The 23565-nt window shown below is 42.5% G+C and overlaps 1 protein-coding gene across 3 annotated transcripts in view; it reads left to right on the top strand.

The window, feature by feature from the left end:
- LOC117762222 (cytoplasmic phosphatidylinositol transfer protein 1-like) overlaps window positions 1-23565 on the top strand; it is a 76555-nt gene that overhangs the window by 35398 nt on the left and 17592 nt on the right. For all 3 annotated transcript variants that reach the window (XM_034586754.1, XM_034586748.1, XM_034586762.1), the window contains one exon: window positions 20339-20487. In XM_034586754.1, the coding sequence (XP_034442645.1) occupies window positions 20339-20487 (149 nt within the window). The remainder of the gene's footprint in view (window positions 1-20338; window positions 20488-23565) is intronic.

Raw genomic sequence — 23565 nt, 5'->3', positions numbered from 1 at the left:
TAACATTCGTCTCATGTGATCTGATGCGAATGCACCTGAGGACACATTTCAAAATCAGATAATTCAGACCATACTCAGATATGGGACACATGGCCACTTTCTCTTTACAGCATGAAAGGGAATGCGGCTCTTTCAAATTTGCGAATTCTTATTCCATCATAGAGCTTTGCGCAGTGCAATGATTTTTTTCATCCGAACTGTGAACTGATGTAGAGCTGACCACTTGTGATCGGATCAGCCAGCACACGTTATTGTTAGGTATGAACGGAGCAGGTAACGTCTATTGAAATGTAAGCAGCTGTTTTTGTCAAAAGAGTACCCTGCAAAGATTATGAGCCAAAGCTGATCACTTGTGATACCCAAAGTCGTAACGGTCCTAATAGGACTTTTCCTTTTCTATCACATAATTCAAAGTCTGTCCATGCAGCCCACTGCCGTTTCTAAAGAATTAGTTTGACACCCGCTGACCCCCTCGGCGACGTTTAAAAACTTGAGTCATCAGGTTAAAACCTAAAAAAAAAAAAAAAAGCACAAGTTTGAGATGTAGGAAAATAAACAGAGAAAAAGGACTGAAAAACACAGGGCAAGAGTGGAGGAGGACGAAAGGAAAGAAGAGGAGGCAGGGAAATTGACTGTCCTTGATAGAGTCTGACTTCAACCAGCGTGGCTAAAAATAGAACAACCCTGCTGCTAACACACACACACACACACACACACACACACACACACACACACACACACACACACACACACACACACACACACACACACACACACACACACACACACACACACACACACAAGGGATTCCCATCAAAGCAAGCTGCTTTCACCCAAACTGACCTTTTCATTTAAGGTATGTTCACTCACTCGCCCTGACTTAGTCATTCACAACCTCCCTGCACCCCATTCACCTGCGCTCCGACATTCATAAACACTTATTAAAAACTCACACACACACACACACACAAACACTCCTATTCATCTCCCTTCCCCGCACACATTCAGTACAGACAACCTGTCTTTGTACCACTCGTCTATGATTTATGGTGTGTTGTACAGTAGAGTTTACTTGAATGAGTTTTATGGGAATTTCCCTACTATGTATTATACTCCAACAACAACTAAGCAATGAAGTCAAGAAAAGGCTCAATAGAAAAGGCAATGACCTGCTGTATGTGAGCACACAGCACAGACAGAGGAACATGCGGGAATAAAGGGCTCCATTGACAGTTTGTTATTCATTTTGAACTAAATGCTTTGGTGGCGAGATGCCAAAAACCCACGATGGAAGAATACACTTTGAATAGACAAGCTTTACCCTTCTCAATTAACCTTTTGTAAAGTTTACTCTTGACCTGGTTAAAAGCAGTTGACACAACAATTTCACCTCAATTAGTTGCTCCATTTAGTTGCTGCTTTTGATTATTATTTAGACCTTAGAAGGGTGATGTTACACAAAGGCTGTTTGTGTGCCTCCCTGAGGATGCATGTGCTTTTCAGTGAGCTCTCAGCCTGAACAAGCCTGAGAGCTCAGAGCTAAGAACTGGTCTGATGCAGCATCAGTGTGTCAAAAGTATCACAGCTCAACATTCTTGGAAATGTTCTCATTTGATTTCTTGCAAGAGAAGCAATACTATTTTTTTAAGTGTGGTCTTGTTGTCACAATGAGGTTGTTGTCACCCAACCTGCAAACTGTAAAAATGTACAAAACAACAAAAATGTACAAAACAAGTTCATTAGTGACGGGGGTAGGGGCATTTTATTACCTCTGCAGTCATTATGTTAAGGTAACATGTCAACAGTCCCAAAGGTAATGAGGGTGGAAAAGAACAGTGTTTGTTAGTATTTCAAAGGGGAGGAAAAGGTGGTGGAGACGGATGCAGATGTACTCGGGTGAAACTGTGGTGCATAGTCCTGCGTCTCTGTCTCCAAGCTGTCACTGTGCATTGTGTTTGTTTCCTGCTTGCGGTGTCCTCAGTGCACTAACGCTGCCTGTGTGTGTGTGTTTGTGTGCATGGGTGTGAGCACCTCAGAGCACTGACATAGAGAGGAGGAGGTGCTTGAAGTGACCACACAATTGCTAAATCTATGCTACATTGTTTTCATTTGAAAAGAGTAGTGGTGCACCGATGTATCGGCCGTATATCGGTAGCGGCCGATATTCGCCTCGTTTACTGCCATCGGCGTATCGGTAATAAACTTGACTTTCACCGATAACATTGGCCGATATTCATTGGTATGTTTTCTGCAGCCTGCCAATCTGGCATCCAGATTATGGTACACTGACGCCGGGTTTACACCGGGCGCTGTAGCGCCGCGCAGCGCAGCGCCAAGGAAAGCCAGGCGCCTCCCCCTGTTAAACCTTTGTGCGGTTCACATGGGCTGCGATGCGCCGCGCCAGCGCCCTTCACCGATGGTTTCGGCGTGCGAGCGAGCGTATCGCGCCAGGAAACAGACTGAAAAATGATTTTAAACGATATAAATGACATATTTGATATGATATAAATGATCAAATATGCATCCCATACTTTGTATTCCCCTTCTGTTGTCCTGGAGTTTTAATTTTCCCAATTTTCCCAATCACATAATTAAATGTCCCCCTCTGCCCATCCACTACAGCCACACAAGCAGTCATATAGATAAAAAGAGAGAGAGGGGGGGGGGGGCTAAAGGCTTGCTTGGAGAATACGTCATTTACCCCCGACACCCGACATTGAACGGGTTACATACAACAACAAGCGGAGAATCACGGGCTGACCGACGCGGAGAAATGCGGGTCCGGTGTGAACAGCCAGGCGGCTGCGCGCTTGAGAATAACGCTGCGCGGCGCGGGGCGGCGCTTCAGCGCCCGGTGTAAACCCGGCGTTACACACCAAGAAGGCCACATGCAAGTAATAAACAAATATCGGTATCGGCTATCGGCTAGATTGTTGTTTTAAATATCGGTATCGGCCAAGAATTTCCATATCGGTGCATCCCTAGAAAAGAGCGTTCTCAAGCCTCAAGCCTTTTGGCTCCGTATCAGTTTTAATCCCTGTCCATACTAACACGCCTGAAAACGCATATTATGTGACTACTCGCATATACACTGGGCATGCATGTGTAGGTGTAAACAGGAAGGCATTGGCATCCTGCTGGACATGGGAATTGTCACAGATTGCTGAAATAATAGCTCTTGTCAGTACATTAAATGCCATTTATCTGACGCTTTTATCCAAAGCAACCTCCAATTAGTGTATTCAACATCTATGTTGGGCAATTCAGGGGTTCAGCATCTTCCCAAGGACACTTCGGCATGGACCGATTTTCGAGCTGTCCTACTGGCTGGTACGACCCTGCCCCGCCTTGTCCTTTGCATGTAAGCAGTTGTATCATTGTAAAATTAAGAATTTATCTGCACATCCGCTGTTGGCAAAGACAACAGGGTCAGCAACACTTGTGATTTATTATTAATGTTGCGTTTTGCGAGGCAAATGCCGGTTGTTTTCGTAGGGAACGGGGGGGGGGGGAGGTCATGTGATAGGAGCATGACAAACCAGCAAAGGCTACATAATGACCAAAAAGACCAAATCAGCAAGCAGATGTCCACGTCATCGTTTTCAAACTTCTCCATTTTGTAGTGTGGACACAAAGTGTATCCAGACCAGAGTTGATGTGTTTTAAAAGGAAAAACTAAGTTGTATCGCTGTAACCAAATGCTCTCACACCACAGACTTAGTTTTTACAACAACCCAACCAGATTCCGAACAGTAAAAATATAATGTGGTAAAATGTCAAAGTAACAGTGGGAAGAGAATTCCGCAAGGGTCTTTAAAAAAAAAAACAAGAAAAAAAACGTTGACAATGAAAGACCGATTGAAAGGTCAGGAAGGAGAATGGCATGGAGGTGAAAGGAAAATTACACGATGAGAGAGGGGGGAAGCGAAAGGACATTAGAGAAGTGAAGGAAGTGGCAGACCGACACAGATGACACGATCATACTTAAAGAGAGAAGGGACGATGAGACGCACACATGAAGTGAACAAAATGTGTCGAGTGGCATTTGGTCTTGTAAAAGCTCATAAAAGCCTTCAGCAAGCGAAGCTGCCTGAGTGCTTGGATGACACCGAGGGCACTCCGATCAGTGGACTCACTCCTCCTCCTCATCTTCATCACTTGGCTTTAAGGCTCTTTTATGGTATTCAGTGTCCAATCATGGCTGTTGTCACTCTCTCCCAATATATATATATACATATATATCTCTATCACAGCTTTTAGAGCCCTGTTGCTTGAATTACATGAATACAGTTCAATCTACGTTTCAAGATATTCGCGGTGTTGATTGTGGTATGTGAAGCATTTCATGTCGATTTGATTGTAAACATTGTTTTGGTTGGAATTTGGAAGTTGGGAAAGCTCATGTCTACATTTCCTTGACACCCATTATTCATTATCTCCATTCTATTCTTGTTTTTCCTCATCGTAACAGAATTATTTAAACAAGAATGAATTCCTTAATACTTTTTCAAACATTTGCGGGTTATTAGAAAAAACCACAGACAGTATATAAAGATGGACGACACCTCCTCCCACTATTCAGAAATGTGGCCAAAGTATCCTGGATACATACGCTGCCATCTTGCCCATTTGGAGCCAGAGTCTGAACAGTAGCCATCAGGGGATGGAGCATGAATATACATGCTTGACCAATCGCACGTCAGTCTCAGCTGTCAATCATGACGTTTCATCCCATTTTATTGCATCAAATGACAAATTAAAACCAAACTTTCTGGAAATATGAGCCCTTATACATACACCAAGAACTACCTAAAATGACAGAAAAATATATTTGATTTGTTCAAACAGGGCTGTTGAAGGTGTAATGTCTTTTGAAGAAAGTGATCTCACGTGTTTCACGAGTCATATAACCCAAAGGAAATGAAGCCAAAAGTTTAAAGTGACCCTTTTCTTGTAGAAAATGAAGCCAATCAGAGTCCTGTAATGTCTTGATACATGGGGGGGGGGGAAAGGTAGAAAATGACTGAAATGTAGGAGAGTGGATGAAGAAGGAAAGTGTGCCTGCTGTGTGTGTGTTGTTGGCTGGCAGGTATACTCAGTGTCCTGAGCTGGTGACGATACTGTGTAACAGGACAAGTCGTGAGTCATTTGCTCCAGAGGACATTGGACATGAGAAGGTTTTGTATAGTCCGTGTCCTCCCAGGAAAATGGCCTCGGCCCCATTTCCAAAGAGCACGAGAGAGTGGCGGTGAAGATGAGCTCTGTGTAGCTTTAGGGTGTGTGTGTATATGCACTGTCTGTTCTTGTGTTTCTTTGCTCTTGAAACCTTGTCTGCATGTGTGTGTGCCGCCAAGGTTAGCATTTTAGCATGTTCGCACCTGTGTTTCAGTGTACTGTGTGTGTGTGTGTGTGTGTGTGTGTGTGTGTGTGTGTGTGTGTGTGTGTGTGTGTGTGTGTGTGTGTGTGTGTGTGTGTGTGTGTGTGTGTGTGTGTGTGTGTGTGTGTGTGTGTGTGTGTGTGTGTGTGGGGTGCCTTTCCCTTCGGCAGAACAGGGCTAATGGTTTGTTTACATCCTCTCAAGTTTCGGAGGGGGATTTACAGTCCCTGTGTTGGCGAGCGAGGACGTGGAGGGAGGATCTTCTGTGTCAGGAGGAGCACTCCTCTTCCTCTCCGTCCTCTTCCTCCTTCTCGGTTCATGTTCTCCGCTGTGACATCCTCCTCATGATTTATCCGCTCACTTCCCTCCCCTGCTCTTCATCATTCACTGTCTCTCCTTTTTCACCTCCTCAATCTCTCTTCTTCAAATACTTTCTTGTTCACTTTGTTTGCCAGCTTAATGTAGAGTAACCCGTCTTCATTATTCTACCCACATTCATTAACAAACCTTTTTTTCCCCCGACTGTCTTTCAAATTTCTCTTCCTCACTGCTGCCATTTGTCTTGGCCTTGGCCCTTTCTCTTACTCATTCCCTCGTCCCCTGTCTCCCTCTCCTCTTATCCTCTGTCTGTTTTAGCTACGTCCTGCCTTTGTCTTCATATCACCGCTCATATCCCTAAATCTTTGAATCAATTTTTCTTTTTCAAATCATCAAGTCTCCCTGTGATATTAAAAACCAAACTTAATTACAAATTGGTTTTTTGTTTCCCCCAATTTTCACACTGCACTTGAGCAGAGCCTAAATCATCACCATTTGTCATTTTTAATGTTGCCCCAATTAAAATGTTTCCCGTAACAAGCTCTTGAGTGTTTGCCATCCAACTGTGACAGCGCCATGTAGCTCTTGCAGGGAAGATTGTAAAATTAAATAATATTGTCTAGATTTGTCTGTGAGTTCAGCATATGTACTGTATTGTAATACAAAATGTTGAGCAGTGGTTACGAACCTTTTTGCCAATGACACACAGAGGGTTAAGCATATGTTTGGCCTCCTCGTGTACACACGCACACGCACACACTCCATGGTGGCATGTTACATTCTCTTGCGACACACACAAGCTGCAGCAGCTGTGCGCACCGATCTGCGATTCATAGCACTCGCCCGTGACCTTCACCTCAATGCCAACAGCTAACTGGGCTGTGGTGCAGCTCCGTCGAGGCTCATGGTTCGTCTTTCTCTGCTGTAATGAGCATTTTCCAGTCCAAGCAGGTGTGACATTATTCTGATGAGTCAGCATTTGAATTTGGCGACAAGGGAAATTTTAATGTGTAAATATCTGTCTAGCACATCTTTAATGCTTCAGGTTCTGCTCCTGGGACGGCAGGTTTCCAGTAACAGATTTGCTTTTGCACAGCAACCTGTATCCACGTGCATGTTGATACAGAGGGATGATGTGCACCTGAAAATAATCCACACTCCTGGCTGCAAGAATCCAACACTTTCACATACAACAGATTTTGATGGCTGGGAATATTTATGTTTTTTTCCTAGGCATTAGCAAACTTCTACCTAATAAAATCACACACTCACCCGAATCAGGGCTCATGTTTTGTTTTTTTATCGATTACATTTGATCTGTTAGTTTTGGTTTCACGTTGTAATGTAGGTAGTACTCTAAAGACTTTTGTATGTACACCCTGTTGTCATCACCTACATTGATTGGTTTGTAGACAGGTTTGCGTCTTCTGTCGTCAGAGCGTTGTAATTGCAGCTATCGTATTCGCTATAAGTTAAGCACATAAAGACTAGTTTTTGAATTGAGAAAATGAATGAACCGGTGTACTTTGCGTCACCAACATCATGCGCAGTACTCAACACTTGCTTGAATGCACCAAATGAACTTCTCTTTTGGTCAGGCTAATTTTGGTACATTTTTACGGACTCTGGACTAAACTGAAAAGTCCGAAGGTCTGGACCAAAGGAAGTCAAAGCTTAAACATTTCTCACTACAACACTTTCCACTGTTTCTATTTTTATCCTGATGTAAAGACCAACAGGAAAACATCCATCCATCCGTCTGTGGCATTGGATTTGTATGTATAAATGTGTCTTCACGTGTGTTGATATGATGAATAATGATCGTTTGGGTGATTAATAGTTCTGTCAGAGGTGAGGCGTGTGTCCCGGGTGTATGCCTCAGCTGGCCAGCACTTTATCCCACATTAGCAGGAACTTGGAGCTGACAGGTATCGGGTTGAGTCAGAGGCGGACACCTCAGCACATTTAGTTTCAGTTAAAGGTCAAGGGAGCCGCCATCAGAATCAATATGCAACAACAGAAATTGGATTTTGAAATGCAATTCACATTAAAATGAGACAGCAACTTTGTTTGACCTTAAAATGCAGTTGTGCATGTTTGTATTGACACTGACAAGTAATCAATATTCAGTCAGATTTAACTGGGCTCACTATATTTTAAGTTTCATCATATCTGCCCAGAGACAAAGTGCAGAAATTTGAGGATACCAGACCATATGTAGTAGAAACCTTTTTTTAAAAGAGAAGGATTTAATGTGGGGACATTGGCATGGAAGTTGTCGTGATAATCACATGATCTCTGCAGCAGAGTTAATACGTCACTTCCTGCCCCTGTCTGCTGCACCCGGCTGCTCCACCTCTCGCCTGAATAACGCGAGGGGTTTGATTCTGTTGTGAACGCGTCTGTGCAGATAACCTTACGCTGTTGTGACTGTGTGAAAGACAAACGGTGGGTAAAGTCTGTAGCCAATTCACTGGACTTTACCAGCAGGTCATGTCTGAAAACGGCAAATAGTGACTCCAAGTAAGGCTCAGTATTCAGATCGTCGTATCCAAAATAATGGATATTTGTGTTGTATGTATTAAATATTAAGTAGTTCTCCTCTGTGCAACTGCACAAGACAGTGGTTTGTGATTAGATGCAAAGGTTGAGGGATAATACATTCAAACACCTGCAGGCACAGTAGAGACCCCTACAGTTAGGATTAGTTTACTTGGGCGGGGCAGTGGGTTGAGAAGGAGAAAACAAATGATTGGGTTCATGTACAATCCCAATGGGTTTTGGTTGGGGTAAGGGTTAGCGTTAGGATATTGTAGCATTAAAAAAAATGACAGTTGCCGACTTGTGTTTTATAGTCACCACAATAAAAGCTGATATCTGCAAACAGAGAGCACATTTTCTGACTACCCCAAATAACAACTTTGTTTTGACACAAACCTTTGAGCAAAAGCTAAATCTTGTACAGCAAACCTGCATTGATGAGTAAAGCCACGACATGCATCACAGTAGAAGTTTCCTCATTTCTATCAGTTTCGTGTCATCATCAACACAACTGCTGGCTTGCCGGGAATTTTCACAGAAATGTTCCTGCCGTATTCTCACTTGGGTTCACTTGGACATTTTATTAGGGGCCTGGCAGGAAAAGTTATGGAAATTGTCTAGAACAACATATAGCCCCTCACGATAATTCCAGGAAAATGTCTGGACTTCAGTCCACGTCCGAAAGCATTTTCAGTTAATCTACTTATGCACCTTGAAAAAGGCGCAGCCACAGACAACCGATGTCTTACTGTGTTTTACTGCATACTGTAAATTCCCCCTAACACCACTCTGTGCAATCATGGGAAAGGCGGCAGGGAAGGTGGGAGCAGCGAGCGGCTCCATGTGTAGGACAGGGCAGATAAGTACTGCAGATGATTCTCCCTGATTTCTCGTATTTATGGTGCTGTGATTGGGCAACATCGATAACTTGCTTATTGTCTTTTTCTCTCTCATTAACTTAATCACTATCTTAACTATCTTTCTCTGTCTTGGTCGTTTGCCCTTTCTCTCCCGTCTCTCCTTTGCCTTCGCACACACACTAATTACAGTCCTGCTCTACCTATTGACTGTCAGGCCTACAGCTGAAGGATAATCTTATCTGGAGAGAGCAGCCCACTGCACACTGCCGCCCAGTTGATTAAATGTGCACAGAACAGGGGAGGAAGATCGTGTGTGTGTGTGTGTGTGTGTGTGTGTGTGTGTGTGTGTGTGTGTGTGTGTGTGTGTGTGTGTGTGTGTGTGTGTGTGTGTGTGTGTGTGTGTGTGTGTGTGTGTGTGTGTGTGTGTGTGTGTGTGTGTGTGTGTCTTTGCCATCATAGGTAATGAAATTGCAAAGTGGTAGGCTCAGCAGTATGTGATTGTGTATACATTGAAGTGTTGTGTTTATGTATGTATGTATGGGAAAACTGCAGATCTGTGTAGTTAAATACAGACGTTTTTCATATATGCATTTTTAGTGTATATTGTTTATGTTGTCTAATGAAATAAAAGTGTTTCTCAATGGTTGGAGAGAATTTAAAACCTTTGATTCACTTTAAAAAAAGGGTGTGAGCAGCAATTTCAAAGTTCTGGTGTTTTTTTATTAAGGGTCCAACACTTTTCTTGTGTGGGCTACCACACAGTTTTCTACAGAAAACTCTCCTCAGCTGATGTTTTTAAAATAGAGATTAATATAAAAATAGCCCACCCCCCCTACTTTCACAGGTTCTTGGCGTGTGCAGCACTATGCACATACGTGTCGCCCACACAGGCTCATAGCACCCGGTAACCAAGGAGAGCACACTGAGCTCAATTATACAAGCTGTGAGTCCAGGATTATTCCTTTGCCTTTGTTGTCATCTCTGGAGCCATTTCATGCTTTTCAACAGAAATGGAGCAATTAAATTCACATGAGCTTTCTCTTTTTTTTATTTTCCAACTGTTGCGTCCACTGTTATAATTAAAGAGACAATAATGTGACAAATCAAGAAGGGATGGAGTCAGTAAGATGTGAAACAAAAAGTGATTTATCTACTATCATGACTTACAGAATACAACAAAATGTTCTCAGAATGTGGGGGAGGAAGGGACAACGTGGTTGAGTGGCAAATAAACTGAAATTAATATAACAAAACAAAGCCTAACTGATTATACCACTAGAAACAAAAATGCAAAGAGTGGCACCAACCAATCAACCTAGTGTTTCTTAACAAAAAGTGATGAATGCAAACTATAAAGAGAACCTCACAAAACTCCCCCCACAATTACCTCATCAGTTACTTTACAAACTCTTACAAAACACAACAGGTCAGACCAACAGTCAGATCGCAAGTGGAAGACGTCTTCAGGTGTGCTCCTTATATTAAGGGGCCTTGGATGTTGATTGGCTAGCTGGGCGTCTGGGGAGCCAATCGGCAGCAAATGCTAGACTTAACAGGTGGACTTCATTCAGGCAAGTTAGCACCTGGAGAGAAAAGGACGAGGGAAGATAAACACATAAACAAGCCTGGCATGTAACACCAACCAAGGCTGCTCATACAAGTCATCAGTGTTTCAGTTCCTGCCAAGCACAGAATGGTCTTTCTGTTGGACTGGTTCCCTGAGGGCGTTAATGTGGCCCTCTACAAGTGGAACACAGTGATTAGCGGAGCCATTAGTGTAGCTATTACTTCCCATTGACATTCAAACAGAGTGGTGTGCTGACCTGGCAGTGCTGTTTGACTGGAGGTCAATTATGTCCTCACTGATTTTTATTTTCCACCAGAGTCTCTGGCTGATGTCGAGGACTTCTGAGTGCAGAGGGTCATTTGTTCTGGTTGTGTTTACAAGGTGATCTATTATAGATTACTGCAATATAGTTACACAAAGTGAATAGAAATCTTGTTTTGTTATTTATTTGTTAGTGTGTCTCGGCTTAATGCTCATGACGGTTTCATATTCATATTGTTAATAGACGACTTCCTCAGCCCATGATGAATCACAGTGTGGCTCATTTGTAAAAGCAAATTTAATTTCCGCCCAGTCAAATTAACCTATTAGCTGTTTTTCCAAAAGCTGATTGTACTTGAAGCTACTAATACACGCAGCTTAATTGAATAATGGATTTCATGTTAATTGCTTTTCTCAGTAAAATGTGCATACATTACATTTCAGTCTCTAACATCCACCAAATTGTGTGGTTACTGTTAATAAAACTAAAGCGTAGCCGTGCCGTCGGAAATTCTGAATCGTCTGAACAATGTAAATTGTTGAATACAGTATTTATTTTTCTAGTTTTTACTACAAACACCAGCAATAGTACTCTGTGACAAATAAATAAGTGAACAATGCAAGTCTATCTCTGTGTTTGGTGTCAATTTCACCGGGTGCTCCCGACCAAGCTCACTGTCCTCGTCTCCTCCTCTCTTCCTACATTTCTCTTTTTATATACATCTCTCTAAGATTTAGCTATTCCTTCTGATGGAGGGGAAATATTCTGAACCTGTTGTTTGGCTTAGTGGTCGTATTGTTCCAGTTTCCAAAATGTCTTCTTAAGTTTCTAGGTGCCATTCTTTTTTGTGCTTGTCTGGATTGAGGGAGAAAACATCCAGTATCAGAGTTTAACAATTAACGTTAAAATCCCGCTCCAGTAGCTTATCACACCCACATAACTCTTCTTTGTTCATTAAAACTACACGTTCAAAAGGATGGTCATGGAAAAATCCCCCCTATGGCCTTATGGTTTAAATATAACTCTACACCATCCTTCCTCATTTGGTGACTGGAATCTGTTAATATGCTAATATGACCACACCCCCGCACCCTGTCTTCCTACCCTCACAGCGCCACCTACAGTTGAGGAGCCTTTTCCAGCTACTGAGCTCCACCCACAATCAACAGGATTGGTTTCTTAGGTTTGTGACATCACAAATCCTGGCTGTTTTAATCCTTTTTTCTTTTTTTGTTTTTGTCTACTGCAGTGTTAAAGTAGAAATACTCAGACATGGTGTTAATTGCTTATTTTGCTCAAATATTTATTTTGTCATATTGTAGGCACTGAGGGGACATGTTAATGACTTTAGATTTTTAACAGAGGTAGAGAGTGAGGGGGGATGGATGGATGGATATATGGATGGATGACTGGCCAAGTGTTTCGACCTCAACATTCTCACAGTCTTGGATGACAAATCAAATAGTCTCATACATATTTAGATATTATTTATATATAAATACACATATATTATATTGTGAGTAATATAAATCAGCTAGCACTTGAGCCTGTTTCAAGGCCAACCATAGACTTTTGCATCGGCCCCTCCTGGGCCTTGGACCGGGGTCAGCTACACCCCTTGACCCTCTCTGATGGTGGGCCCTCCTTTATCTATTACTTAGTGCAGTATTATTAAAACTGAACCTCTGCAACAATAGACTTGAATCAAGGCTACGTACTGTGTATGCTCATCCAAGGTCCCTCAGTCAATTAAAGCCAGGGTGAAAAGCTTCCATCACTGTTTATGTGCCAGTGAACTCAGAATACTCAAAGCCTCCATATCTCAATGAGAATCAGAATGAGGAAGGAGATCATCTCTCAATGAACAGGTTCCTTTGTTCCTCTGTGGTTTGTCACTAGACCTCTTTTGATTTTCCTCTCCTCATCCTTTCTGCATTAAAGCCCAGTGATCTACAGCGACCTGTTAATCATTATTCCTCTCGTTTGACTGTTCCTTCCTTCTGTCTTCCTCCTGGCCAGTCTTCTCTATCTGCTAATTTCTTTCCCTCATCCCTTCTTTTTTTCACTTCCTCTTTTTTTTTCTCCTTCATCCTCTGACCTTCTCCTCCCTTGCCTTCCATACTCCACTTTCTTGATGATGCTGCTGTAGCATTATCGACTGCTCAAGAAATGCTGAGGGAGTCCAGATAGACCACGTGCTGTATTGAGTGACGCATGCAGCTATGGTGTTTATTCTTACCGTGTTTATCCGGTGCAGCAGTGTGTTTGGCCATCTGACAGCTAGTCTAGACCTGTTTAAGCCTTTAGAAATGTGAGCAGTAGTAATACAGTTAATGAATAGAAGAATTAGTTTTCATGGTTTTATTGAGGATGCAGTAAAACAAACACTTTCACTCCCATGATGGGTGAGACAAATGGCACAGGAACAATTCAGGTGGAAATGAATTGGATTGAGGAATTGTAAAATGATTGAAGGGTGAATAATTAAAATGATGTCGTATGCAACTAATTGAGTGTGGTGTTATGTTTTCCTAAGGGTGAACCTCAGACACGCTCAATTCAAATAAGTTTCTCTCCACTTTATATGATTAGAAACCTCCAATCAATCCTCTCTCTAGGATTGGAATTATTTAATTTTTAATATAAAATATCAAGTGAAATTGTGTGGTCAAACAATAAGAATTACTTTTGAGTTTTAACGAGGGGAGGGATTTTCACTGGCATATTTTACTGTAGGTGGAGTTTATTGTAATTCCGAGCAGGCGTCATACTAGAACCACTCATTAAAGAGGACGTGTTGCATTCACCATTTCTTCTGTGATACAAACCAAATGCATAGGAAACTGTCTGCATCACCTCTGCATCAGACAAATTGTGTTTTTCCAACAAAAATATATAAATGAGTAAAGAGAAAATATAATGCAACATACATTTTCTCATAAGCCAAGGCTTGGAAATGTTTTTTAGATTTCATAATTCTATAAAATGCAAATATGCAGTTCAGTAGTTTTTCCACTTCATAGGGATATGAAATATGTGGCATTGATCAGGTTGAAAGGACCAATTTCAGGTTTTGTACTTGAAGACGTTTAGAAGACTTAAACTTAATTCTTGAGATGTAAACTTAATTATAGGATTGTTCTTTGATATTAATGCTGGTTTTAATATCACATCTATTACCACATTAATAACAGATCTACATTTATGGGTTGAACATGGCTAATAGCACAACCCAGTTTTTCAAATCATCTTGGACCTTGCAGGGCCAATGCTTGCGTAGAGTTGACCATTTACGATGTCTCTATGTCATGACATTTACATATTTTTGAAAAAGTTAACACCCTCTAATCAAAGGAGGGCAGACCCCCCTGGCACCAGCGACCACGCGTGATTGGGAATCTGGAAAGCTGCACTAAACCTCGAAATCACCACATCGTCTACTATTCAGAGACATCCAACATCCTCTCCTGCTCCTCCATGTTCCCAGATACAGCTGTTTCTGCCCCAGTTTTCTCGCATACACAGACACCGTTTGAATCAATGGGCTGAGACAGTTGCCTGTGACGGCAGTTTGAACGGCTTAGGACCACCGCCGTCCTCAGACATGGTTAAGATCAGGCTGTCTCGTCTTGGATGCCTGTTGCCGTCTGGACAGAATTCAGGAAACCACAACCAGAGTTTTGGCAGGAGGACATGGTACTGTAGTAGGTTGGGATTTCACCTGTGTGAACGCAGCCCTTTTAGTTAGTGGATTAAGGTTTCAACGACCCTACCCAGAGCCCTGCAATAAGCGGTGATGATGACAACACACTTTAGTTTATTTGGGATTGATTAATGAGCAACAACAAACCAGAGGGCCTTGTCATCAGGCAAATCGAATAAAGACGGGCCAAGTACTGGCCTCTTTGTGGCGGCTGCGTCATGGAGCTAAATGATCGATCACGCTGTGAAGATTCCAGACAAGAGAGACGGAGTGAGTCGTACTTCATCGCTGCAGTGTTCTCTGAAGTGATTGCCTGTTGTGCTTCAATGGAGGAAAATAATAGAGCTATTCAACCAGTCAGTACAAGCTTTTATTTGTTGTTGTGCAAACCTTCCCTAATATGGAACGGTCTGTTATGACCTGTTCATGGTCAAGCGCATTCATCACGGGGTCCTCAAACAATTCAAATAATCGGCCCGGCCCATCACAAGAGGCCTACTTCATGAATGCACATCCTTGATATTAGTTGATGACCACGACAGCTCACTGAGGATGAAGTGAATGGAAAAGGACATCTCTTGTCCAGTCGGGGAATTAATTAGGCTAATATCACACTTTACTGCCTCTGCCACCCTGTGTCCCAGGCATTAACTTCTGTACACCCGCACCGCCCTCTTATTTTCTGCAGCTTTGTCCTCGCTAATAAACAAGGGACTTAGAAAAACTCCCAACTCCTCTTAGTCTTCCCTTTCTCCCTCAGCTTGTCCTCTGCCTGTCTTTCAATCCACACTTCTCACGTCTGTCATTTTGCATCTGACATGTAGCATAGAAGGAGGGAGAGCGCCTGCATTATTTACAGTAGCACTTAACCTGGCTCACCACATCCCAGAGAGCTGTTTTTAGAAACGCTGCCTTTGCTTTCACGACTTCAATGAAAAGGTAAACTTTCATTGACATGCAGCAGGCTGCGGTTCGGGAGAGAAGAGAATGAAAAGAGAGAAGATGATGCAAAAAGAGCATGTTCTGCAATTTGCTCTGGCTGTTACCATTGAGGTGATTTAATATCTTACGCTTATTTATCTTTATATACGTGCTGTGTTTAGAAATGAACCCAAATGAGCATTTTAAACACATTGAAACACTGGATTACATAAGCGTTTCTGACACAGCACCACCATGTTTGGAGTCATACATATTTCAGAGCGTGTACGTCTTCCGCGCAGATCTTTCTGACATTCTCTGTAACTAATTTATTGCGAGTGACTCTGAACTGTCTCTGAAATTAACATGTGGCTGCATGATGACTGAACGACTGGAACACAACCAGACCTCATTTATATTAAATAAACATACTACTGCGGATGCATATAGTTGAATGCGGTTCAGTAATAAAAAACACGTGAAGATTATTAATAATGCTCATTTCCTTCAGAGCATCACACGGTTCATTTCAGTGCTGTGAGTGCAGGACATGACCCTTTGCATGGTGCGTTTTATAATCTTGTGACACGGATCGCTGCAATTAAAGTGCACCCACTGAACTTTAAGTGAACTTTGAGTGGCTCTCTTCTACTGTATGCTGCTGCTCTATTTGGTTGAGGAAATTTCAATCAAGTGGCTCTCATAGTGGTTATAGCAAATTTTGCCGTATATTTTTTAATGACAAGGCCACAGGGGTTGCTTGTAGTGATGGATGAGCCTTTGAGAATTCCACCTTACTCTGCAGTTTCCCCTACAACACTTGATAGGCCAGTTCGTCTCGAGTGATCTGATCATAAGTGGACAGCTCTGAGTACGTCAGTTGTCCCCTTACTTCTCCACATGTGTCTCCTGTGACCACTTGTGATCAGATCTCACTTCCCCGCCTCAAATGCAAATAAACACAAACGTCATTTCTATTTGCAAAGGCCGAATGATGTGGTTTTCGCCAGTGTGACCATGACAGATGGGCCCGTTGTCTGAGTGTTTGTGGGCATGTCGGCGTGAGAGGGAGGGAGAGAGAGAGAGAGAGAGAGAGAGAAGCCAAGTGTGACCGAGCGAATCAATGTGCTGTGTGCAGCTCTACTATGAAAATCAATATGTTGCAGTCATTGTTAATATTGTGGTGGTGGCCTCAAATATATCAATATATGTGAAACGCTGAGAAATGTAAAAGATACTATTATTATGAAACTCTAGTGGGTCAGAGGATGTCAGCTGAGTAGGCGGTGCTTGAAAGTGGCCCAGCATGCATTTGGATTTACACAGCTGTAAGAATGTGGCAACATGCCACCCAGACCACCTATGCATGTGGTCTGAGTGATTTCAAGTACGTCTTGGACACGTTCACACTTGAAGTTGAAGCTGTCCACTTTTGATAAGCCCCCTTGAGGCAGATGTGAGTACCAGGTCTGAACAGAGCATCTTTCAGGTCAATGGTTTGGTTTTCTACACTGTTCTCAGTGGCAAGCACTCCACAAAGACCCGCTGTACACTATTTGCAAGGCATCAAACAGCGGACTAATGTCATTGAGTAACAATTCGAAGTATTTTGGAAAACGTACAGACATGAGAGTGGTAACAATCTCCTCATATACTGCTTAGAAAGGGGAGTTTTTAATCCAAACTCTTGGAATCTGCCTTTAATTAATGACGAGGCACATTTGGGATTTCAGGGTTCATTGAGGTCAGTTAAATTTTTGGCATTTAGTCATGATTGTTGATCATTTTATCTCATCGTTTACATCCATCGTTTTGTCCACAACACAAAAGAAAGTGGTGAAAAACGTCCACCACCATTTCACCCCAAGGTTACAGTATGTTGTGAAATTGCTTCTCTGTCTCATCATCCATCAAAAACATTCACTTTACCATGATATGAAAACTAAACAAAAGCAACAAATCTTCACATTCAAAAAGCTACAGACATCGAGTGTTTTTTCTTTTACGTTAAACAGCATTTAAATGCTCTTTAAAATTGTTGGACTCTATCAATTGATTAATCAACTAACTGACTAACTAAACCATCAAACTAGATGTCTCTTTAGTGATGTAGGTCTTAGTTACTTCACTGTGTAATAAACTAAACATGCCGCACAGTGGAGAAAATGTCCGAAAAGAAAAGGAAAGGACATTTTTATATAACACATCCTTGCTGTGGCAGAGGTCGGCCAAACACCATGCGCCTTAATGACTGTTCGCCTCTGATCGTAACCTGCTGCTATGTCTGGGAATTTTGTGTTCAGACAACCTCTTGGATATTTTGTGTTCAGACGACTTGGATATTGTGTGAAGTGTTTTTTTTTTTTTGTTATTATGTGTGTACTTTTCTGACACTGCAATCTCCTATATGTACCATTGTCTAGAGACTGGGGGTCTTGCAGTGAACTAATATAGAGGAAGTGAGTCATAATGCTGCTGCCCTTTGAAAGTAATGCAGTGTGCTGTCACAGCACCGCAGAGAACACAGAGCCAAGGTGCTGCAGCAGCTGGGTGTGGGACCTCTAAATTTGATGATGCATAAATGAGGGATGGGAACACAGTTTAAAGGGTTAACAGTGGTATTTCGTGCAAGATGCAATTGCGAATTGATTTTTATATACAAGAGCACTGCATAGATGACGGGTTACTATATGTTGCAGCTTCTCTGTGCGTGTGTTTCCTCCCCTGGTTTCCTCATGCAAAGACACATAGGTTAGGTTAAGTCACAGCTCTCAAAGTAGCTGTTGGTGTCAATGTGAGCGGGAATGTTTTGTCTCGATAGTTTGGGTCCAGACATTTTCCAGAGTTTGCCTTTCACATACGAAGAAAGCAGCAGGAGATTTTCCGGGTCAGATGCGTTCACAGTAACAGGAAAATGTCCTCACTCAGGGGAGGGGTGTCGCCTGGGTAGAGCATGCAGGAGGCAGGACATGACATAAAGATTCCACTGCAGAAATCACACGTTTTTATGTACAGCACATAGACTGCCCTTAACGCCCAAAGCTCTAAAATCTCATCGTCTTTCCAAGTTGACATATTTATCGGCGTTTATACGAGCAGAATGTACCCTGCCTCTCACCTTCACATGATGGGTGGTACACGATAGCTTATGGATGGATCGATACATTACATTCATGCAAGACCTACATCTGGGTGAAATCATCCCTTTTGGTTACCATAAATATACCACCAGGTGGTGACTGTATGAATGGAAAGTATTTCCAGCTACCTTCTGACCCAGGTTTGTGTACCCACGATTAACTGTTGTTTTTAATTTCGGACAAAATTTCATCTGCAGAATCTTCCATTCATTACATCAATCATGATGCAAAGGGGGGCACTTCATCAGAATTATTCAAATCAATCTAAATCATCACCCTTTTCCCACAGTTTGTTAAAACCTCTTTACGCTGGTGGGAATGTCTTTCAGATTAAACTCTTGTCCCTCGGGTAGAATTGGCCACTGAAAACAATGAGCATCACCAGAATTTATATCCTAGAGATGATTTTAAATGTTATGTTCTTATGTTGGTTTATGGATCTTGGGTGGCTGGGTCGTCTTCTAACCAGAAGGTCAGTGGTTCGATCCCTGGTACCTCCAATCTGTCCTTGCGCAAGAAACTGAACCCAAGCTTTCTCCTGCAGTGTGTGAATGATGTGATAGGAAAAGCGCAGGGTATAGCGCTGCATAAATGTGTTTGTGAATGGATGAATGTGACTTGTGTAGTGTAAAGCACTTTGAGTGATCGATTAGAGACCATTTACCACCAGCACACTGGACCCATCCACTGTGAAATAAGTATAGTATTCATATGCTATAAGTAGACCAGATAAGTTGTTTTATTATACTCTCGTTATTTTTTAGCTTAACTCAACTGGAAATAATCCTTTTTTACCTTTTGTAGTTTCTGCATTTTGGATGTTTCATGGAGCATCAAGCATTGTATTAAAATAGGTTTTCTGGAAGCCGCAGGTACCCTAAGGGTGCAAATCCCCAAATGACAGGATCGGTTGTAGCTGCCTGAATCCTCCCACTACGCCTGGTCTAACGACTTCTGAGCCTTTACATAATTGTTGCGTCCATTTAAGCACACACCTGTAAAATAAAAACCACATGTCACCACCTGAGATTTGCAACAGCAGCGAGGTCCTGACACCATTTCCAGCCTCCCTGGGAGCTGTTTTGGGGTGAGCACTTTACATTTGTTCCCTGACAGCGCAGTGAAAGGTAAAGGTCAGGGAGAGTGTGTGGGAGTCCAGGGGAACACAGTTGAATTCACTCCCCTTCATTACTGGGGCTCTGCTCTCAAGTCTTACACTTACCTCTGATGAAAACACACTGTCTACATGACTCTGGCAGCACGTAAACCTACACTTAGCTTGTCGCTACCTCAAACTTGAGTCAACTCAACAAGAAAATTGCCTAAAATCTAAACGTTTGAAAGTGTGGCTGCATTTCATGTGAAAGGATTCCAACATCGGGAGTTGCAGAAAATGTCCGACGAATAGCCGAGAGCAGAGACCCGGCAGCGGCTTGTTTTGTGCTTATTTTTTAAGAAAAGAGTATCGGTTCTGTCACCCATAAGTCTCTGGTATATTCGATTTTTGGAAATCATCTTGCGCCCCTCCTTTGATGTCCCGCGACTGGGAACTACTGTCCAAGCTGATACACTATGTACTACTGTTTAAAGCTCACCAGGTTTCCCAAGTCGTATGTTAACGTCTCCTCTCTCCATGTTTTCTCTTCCAGTACCGGATCGGGCAGCTGTACATGATCAGCAAACACAGCCATGAGCAGAGTGATCGAGGTGAAGGGGTGGAGGTCGTCCAGAACGAACCATACGAGGACCCGGCGCACGGCCAAGGACAGTTCACAGAGAAACGAGTCTACCTCAACAGGTTGGTGGAAGATGTCTCTGATTTGTATATATTGTCCAGCTCGTGTTAACACCAAATTTATTGCGTGTGAGCTCCTTTTTCACTCAGCTGCCAGTTGAGGGAGGCTGTACTATTTACATTGAAGTTTAATGTTTTTCTTAGGCAGACTCCTCCGGCCCACAGGACGTGTTTTGTTTGTAGAAATAATAGAGGAGGGACTGAGGAGGTGGAAAAAACAACATTACATTCTATGGTTCAACAGTTTATGAAGAGTACGACCCACAGAAACTGTAAATGCGCCCACGCTGGCTGGCTGACAGGGTGCATAGTGCAGAACGGAAGCTCTGCAGTAATTAGCTGAGTAATTTTTACTTCTTTAAATGTGTGTGTGTGTGTATATGTTTAATTTCTGTTAATTGGTTAAAATTACATTCGGTTATTTGGTGAGACACACACACAGATATCGTCACACACACTGCCGACTGCAATATTTACTTGAGTTGCTCACTGATGCAGCTCATCGGGTCACGTGAACATCTTGGTGCACCAGTGTGTGAATGTTCTCGTGCAGATGCATGTGTGACCCCTCCACGCACGGTTTCGTTACGATCCTCCTCCAAGAAATCTCTGTCTGACAATAGGGTGGAGAATACGTGAAAAGGGTAAGAAAGAGAATAAGGGGCAAGAAAGAGAGAGAGAGAGAAGGGTGAGGGGGATGCTGTGTGCCATTTGTTGGAGCACAAATACCTGTGTCAGCATTTTGCTATGCTGGGGAACTAATTATGTTGAGTCAGCACTGCTCTGCTCTGCAGAGGAGAACAAGAAAAGGGGCAGAGGGAGCAGACAGAGATTAGTTGGGCTTCAATGCAGGTGTTTTACATTCTTGTTGCTCTGTAATAAATTGGTAAAGTTACTAAAACAGTGCATATTATTAAGAAGTTGCTGTAATTCACAAAAGCAGTTTTTATGCTTGCTTCAATCTTTGTTTGGACTGAGGAAATAATGGTTTGAATGGCTAAGTTGTTTTATAATGGAGGAGGCTCAGGCTGGCTCTGCACACCAACTCAAAAGTAGATAAAACCAGCGACTGCATATGAAGGTGGACGACGCATCCTCACTTCCTCCACTATCCAGAAACGGAGCCAAAATATCCAGGATACAAACGCTGGCGTCTTGCACGGATGAGGTCATTTGCAGCAGAGTCTGCCCAGTAGCGATCGGGTAATGGAGCCATCCTGACCAATCCAGAGTCAGACTCAGCTGTCAATCATGACGTTTCTCCACGTTTTCAGAGCATCAAATTAGAAATTATCACCAGACGCAAACCACCAGGAGGCAATTCAGATGCTTTGGCTCCAAAGCTTTGGAGTCGTCCATCTTTATACACAGTCCTGTTTTTGCGAAATCTGAAAACATCTAAGGGAGGTTACTTCAGGCCACTCAGGAACTTTAGAGAAAGTGAAAATGGAGGAAGAGAGAACAGGAGAGAATTTAATGAATCAAAATGCTAACGTCAACGTCCATTTTCATCTGCAGCTCAGATGGGAAAAAAACCAAAGCACCAACCTTTCCAGAGTACCTCACATTTTATGAAGATAAAATCACATGCGTGTTTCGGCTCTTTCATTCTCTCTCTCTCTCTCTCTCTCTCACACACAAAAACACATAAACACGTAATGAGACAGTCTAATGAGAGCTTTGTTTATCCGTCTGGGCTGTAAATCAAAAGTACTCTCTCCTGAATGAAAAAGGAAGAAAAACACATAAATAAAAGGGAACAGAAAAAGGCAAACATCTGCAGCGATACGACCAGAGAATAAGAAAACTCGAAGTGATTTCAGGTCACAGAAGTTCAGGAAATCAAACTAATATTTGTCATGGTACATCGAGTGATGTTATATGACGATATGTTATGTTAAATTATGAAGTCGTATTTTACCATAACTAACAACTAATTTGCCCCCATTCAAATGGCTTCCCATAGTTTTCTCTGCAACAACAACATTTAGCTCTGACTGACCAGCAGGGAATTCAATCTGGACTCATTCTGTCAAGCTTCAACCGCCCAATTAACTCTCACAGTCTGGGGGGGTGGATTTGGTGAAGGAGATATGTTCAACCAAACGACTATTTTCTTTTTCTCTTTCTACGTGCAAATGGCGGCTTTGGCGTGAAAACTCAGAGCAGCCACCCACCGAGCATGCAGGCTTGGCGATGTGGGCTCCATCACAGCAGCTATTGGCAAAGATATTTTAAAAGAAGAAGGAGGGAATGGGAGAAATCAACAGATGGAGGTGTGGGAGTAGCAGTCTCTTTTGTTGGGAGAGAGACATGGGGAACAAGAAAGAGAGAATGAGCGAGCCTGCCAACATTCGCACAATGTGAGCGGCGAAGGCTGTTTTTATTCAAAGCCGTCACGATGCAGTGGGCGCCATTTTTTTTTGTCCTCCTTTAAAAACTGTTTTCCATGTCAATCAAAGCAAAGTTGAGCTGAAGGCTTCATGAAAGCTGCTGCACGTCGGTGTTTGACTCACAAATACGTTCTCAACGCAGCCTCAATTACTGTCTAACCAGAGTTCAGAGGTCAGCATCAGAGAATGTCAAGCATTCATACTGGCACACTAAGTCACCTGGGTGCATAGTGAGCTTCAATTCTATGAACTGATATGGTAGATAAAACAACAAAACAGTTTCATTGTACACCCCCTGAAACCACAGTGTGACATTTTCACACATTTTTGTCCAGATTAAAGGAACGAGTTATAACAAGTTCATTATCGAACATTAGATGCACTGGTAGCTGTCTCTTGTCACCTTTGGACCAAGGCTAGCTGTCTCCCCCCCTGTTTCCAGTCTTTGTGCTAAGCTTGAGCTAACCCACCAGTGGCTGTAACTTTATATTGAAGCTTCATATTGAAGCCACAGGATCAATCAATCAAAGAATATTAAATACAAAGCCTTATTAAGGCCTCATAGGACTTAACAAGGTTCAACACCATCAGCCCTTAATCCTCGACTAGTGTGAGGGAAAAACTACCAAATTAATGATTTATCACATTTTAATTTACTTGATGGATTGACAGATTTTTATTGTCAGTA

Source organism: Hippoglossus hippoglossus, chromosome 1 (assembly GCF_009819705.1).
Source record: "Hippoglossus hippoglossus isolate fHipHip1 chromosome 1, fHipHip1.pri, whole genome shotgun sequence".
NCBI lineage: Eukaryota > Metazoa > Chordata > Actinopteri > Pleuronectiformes > Pleuronectidae > Hippoglossus > Hippoglossus hippoglossus.
The sequence above is the reverse complement of the archived record's forward strand: the minus strand, read 5'-3'. Positions and strand labels throughout refer to the sequence as shown.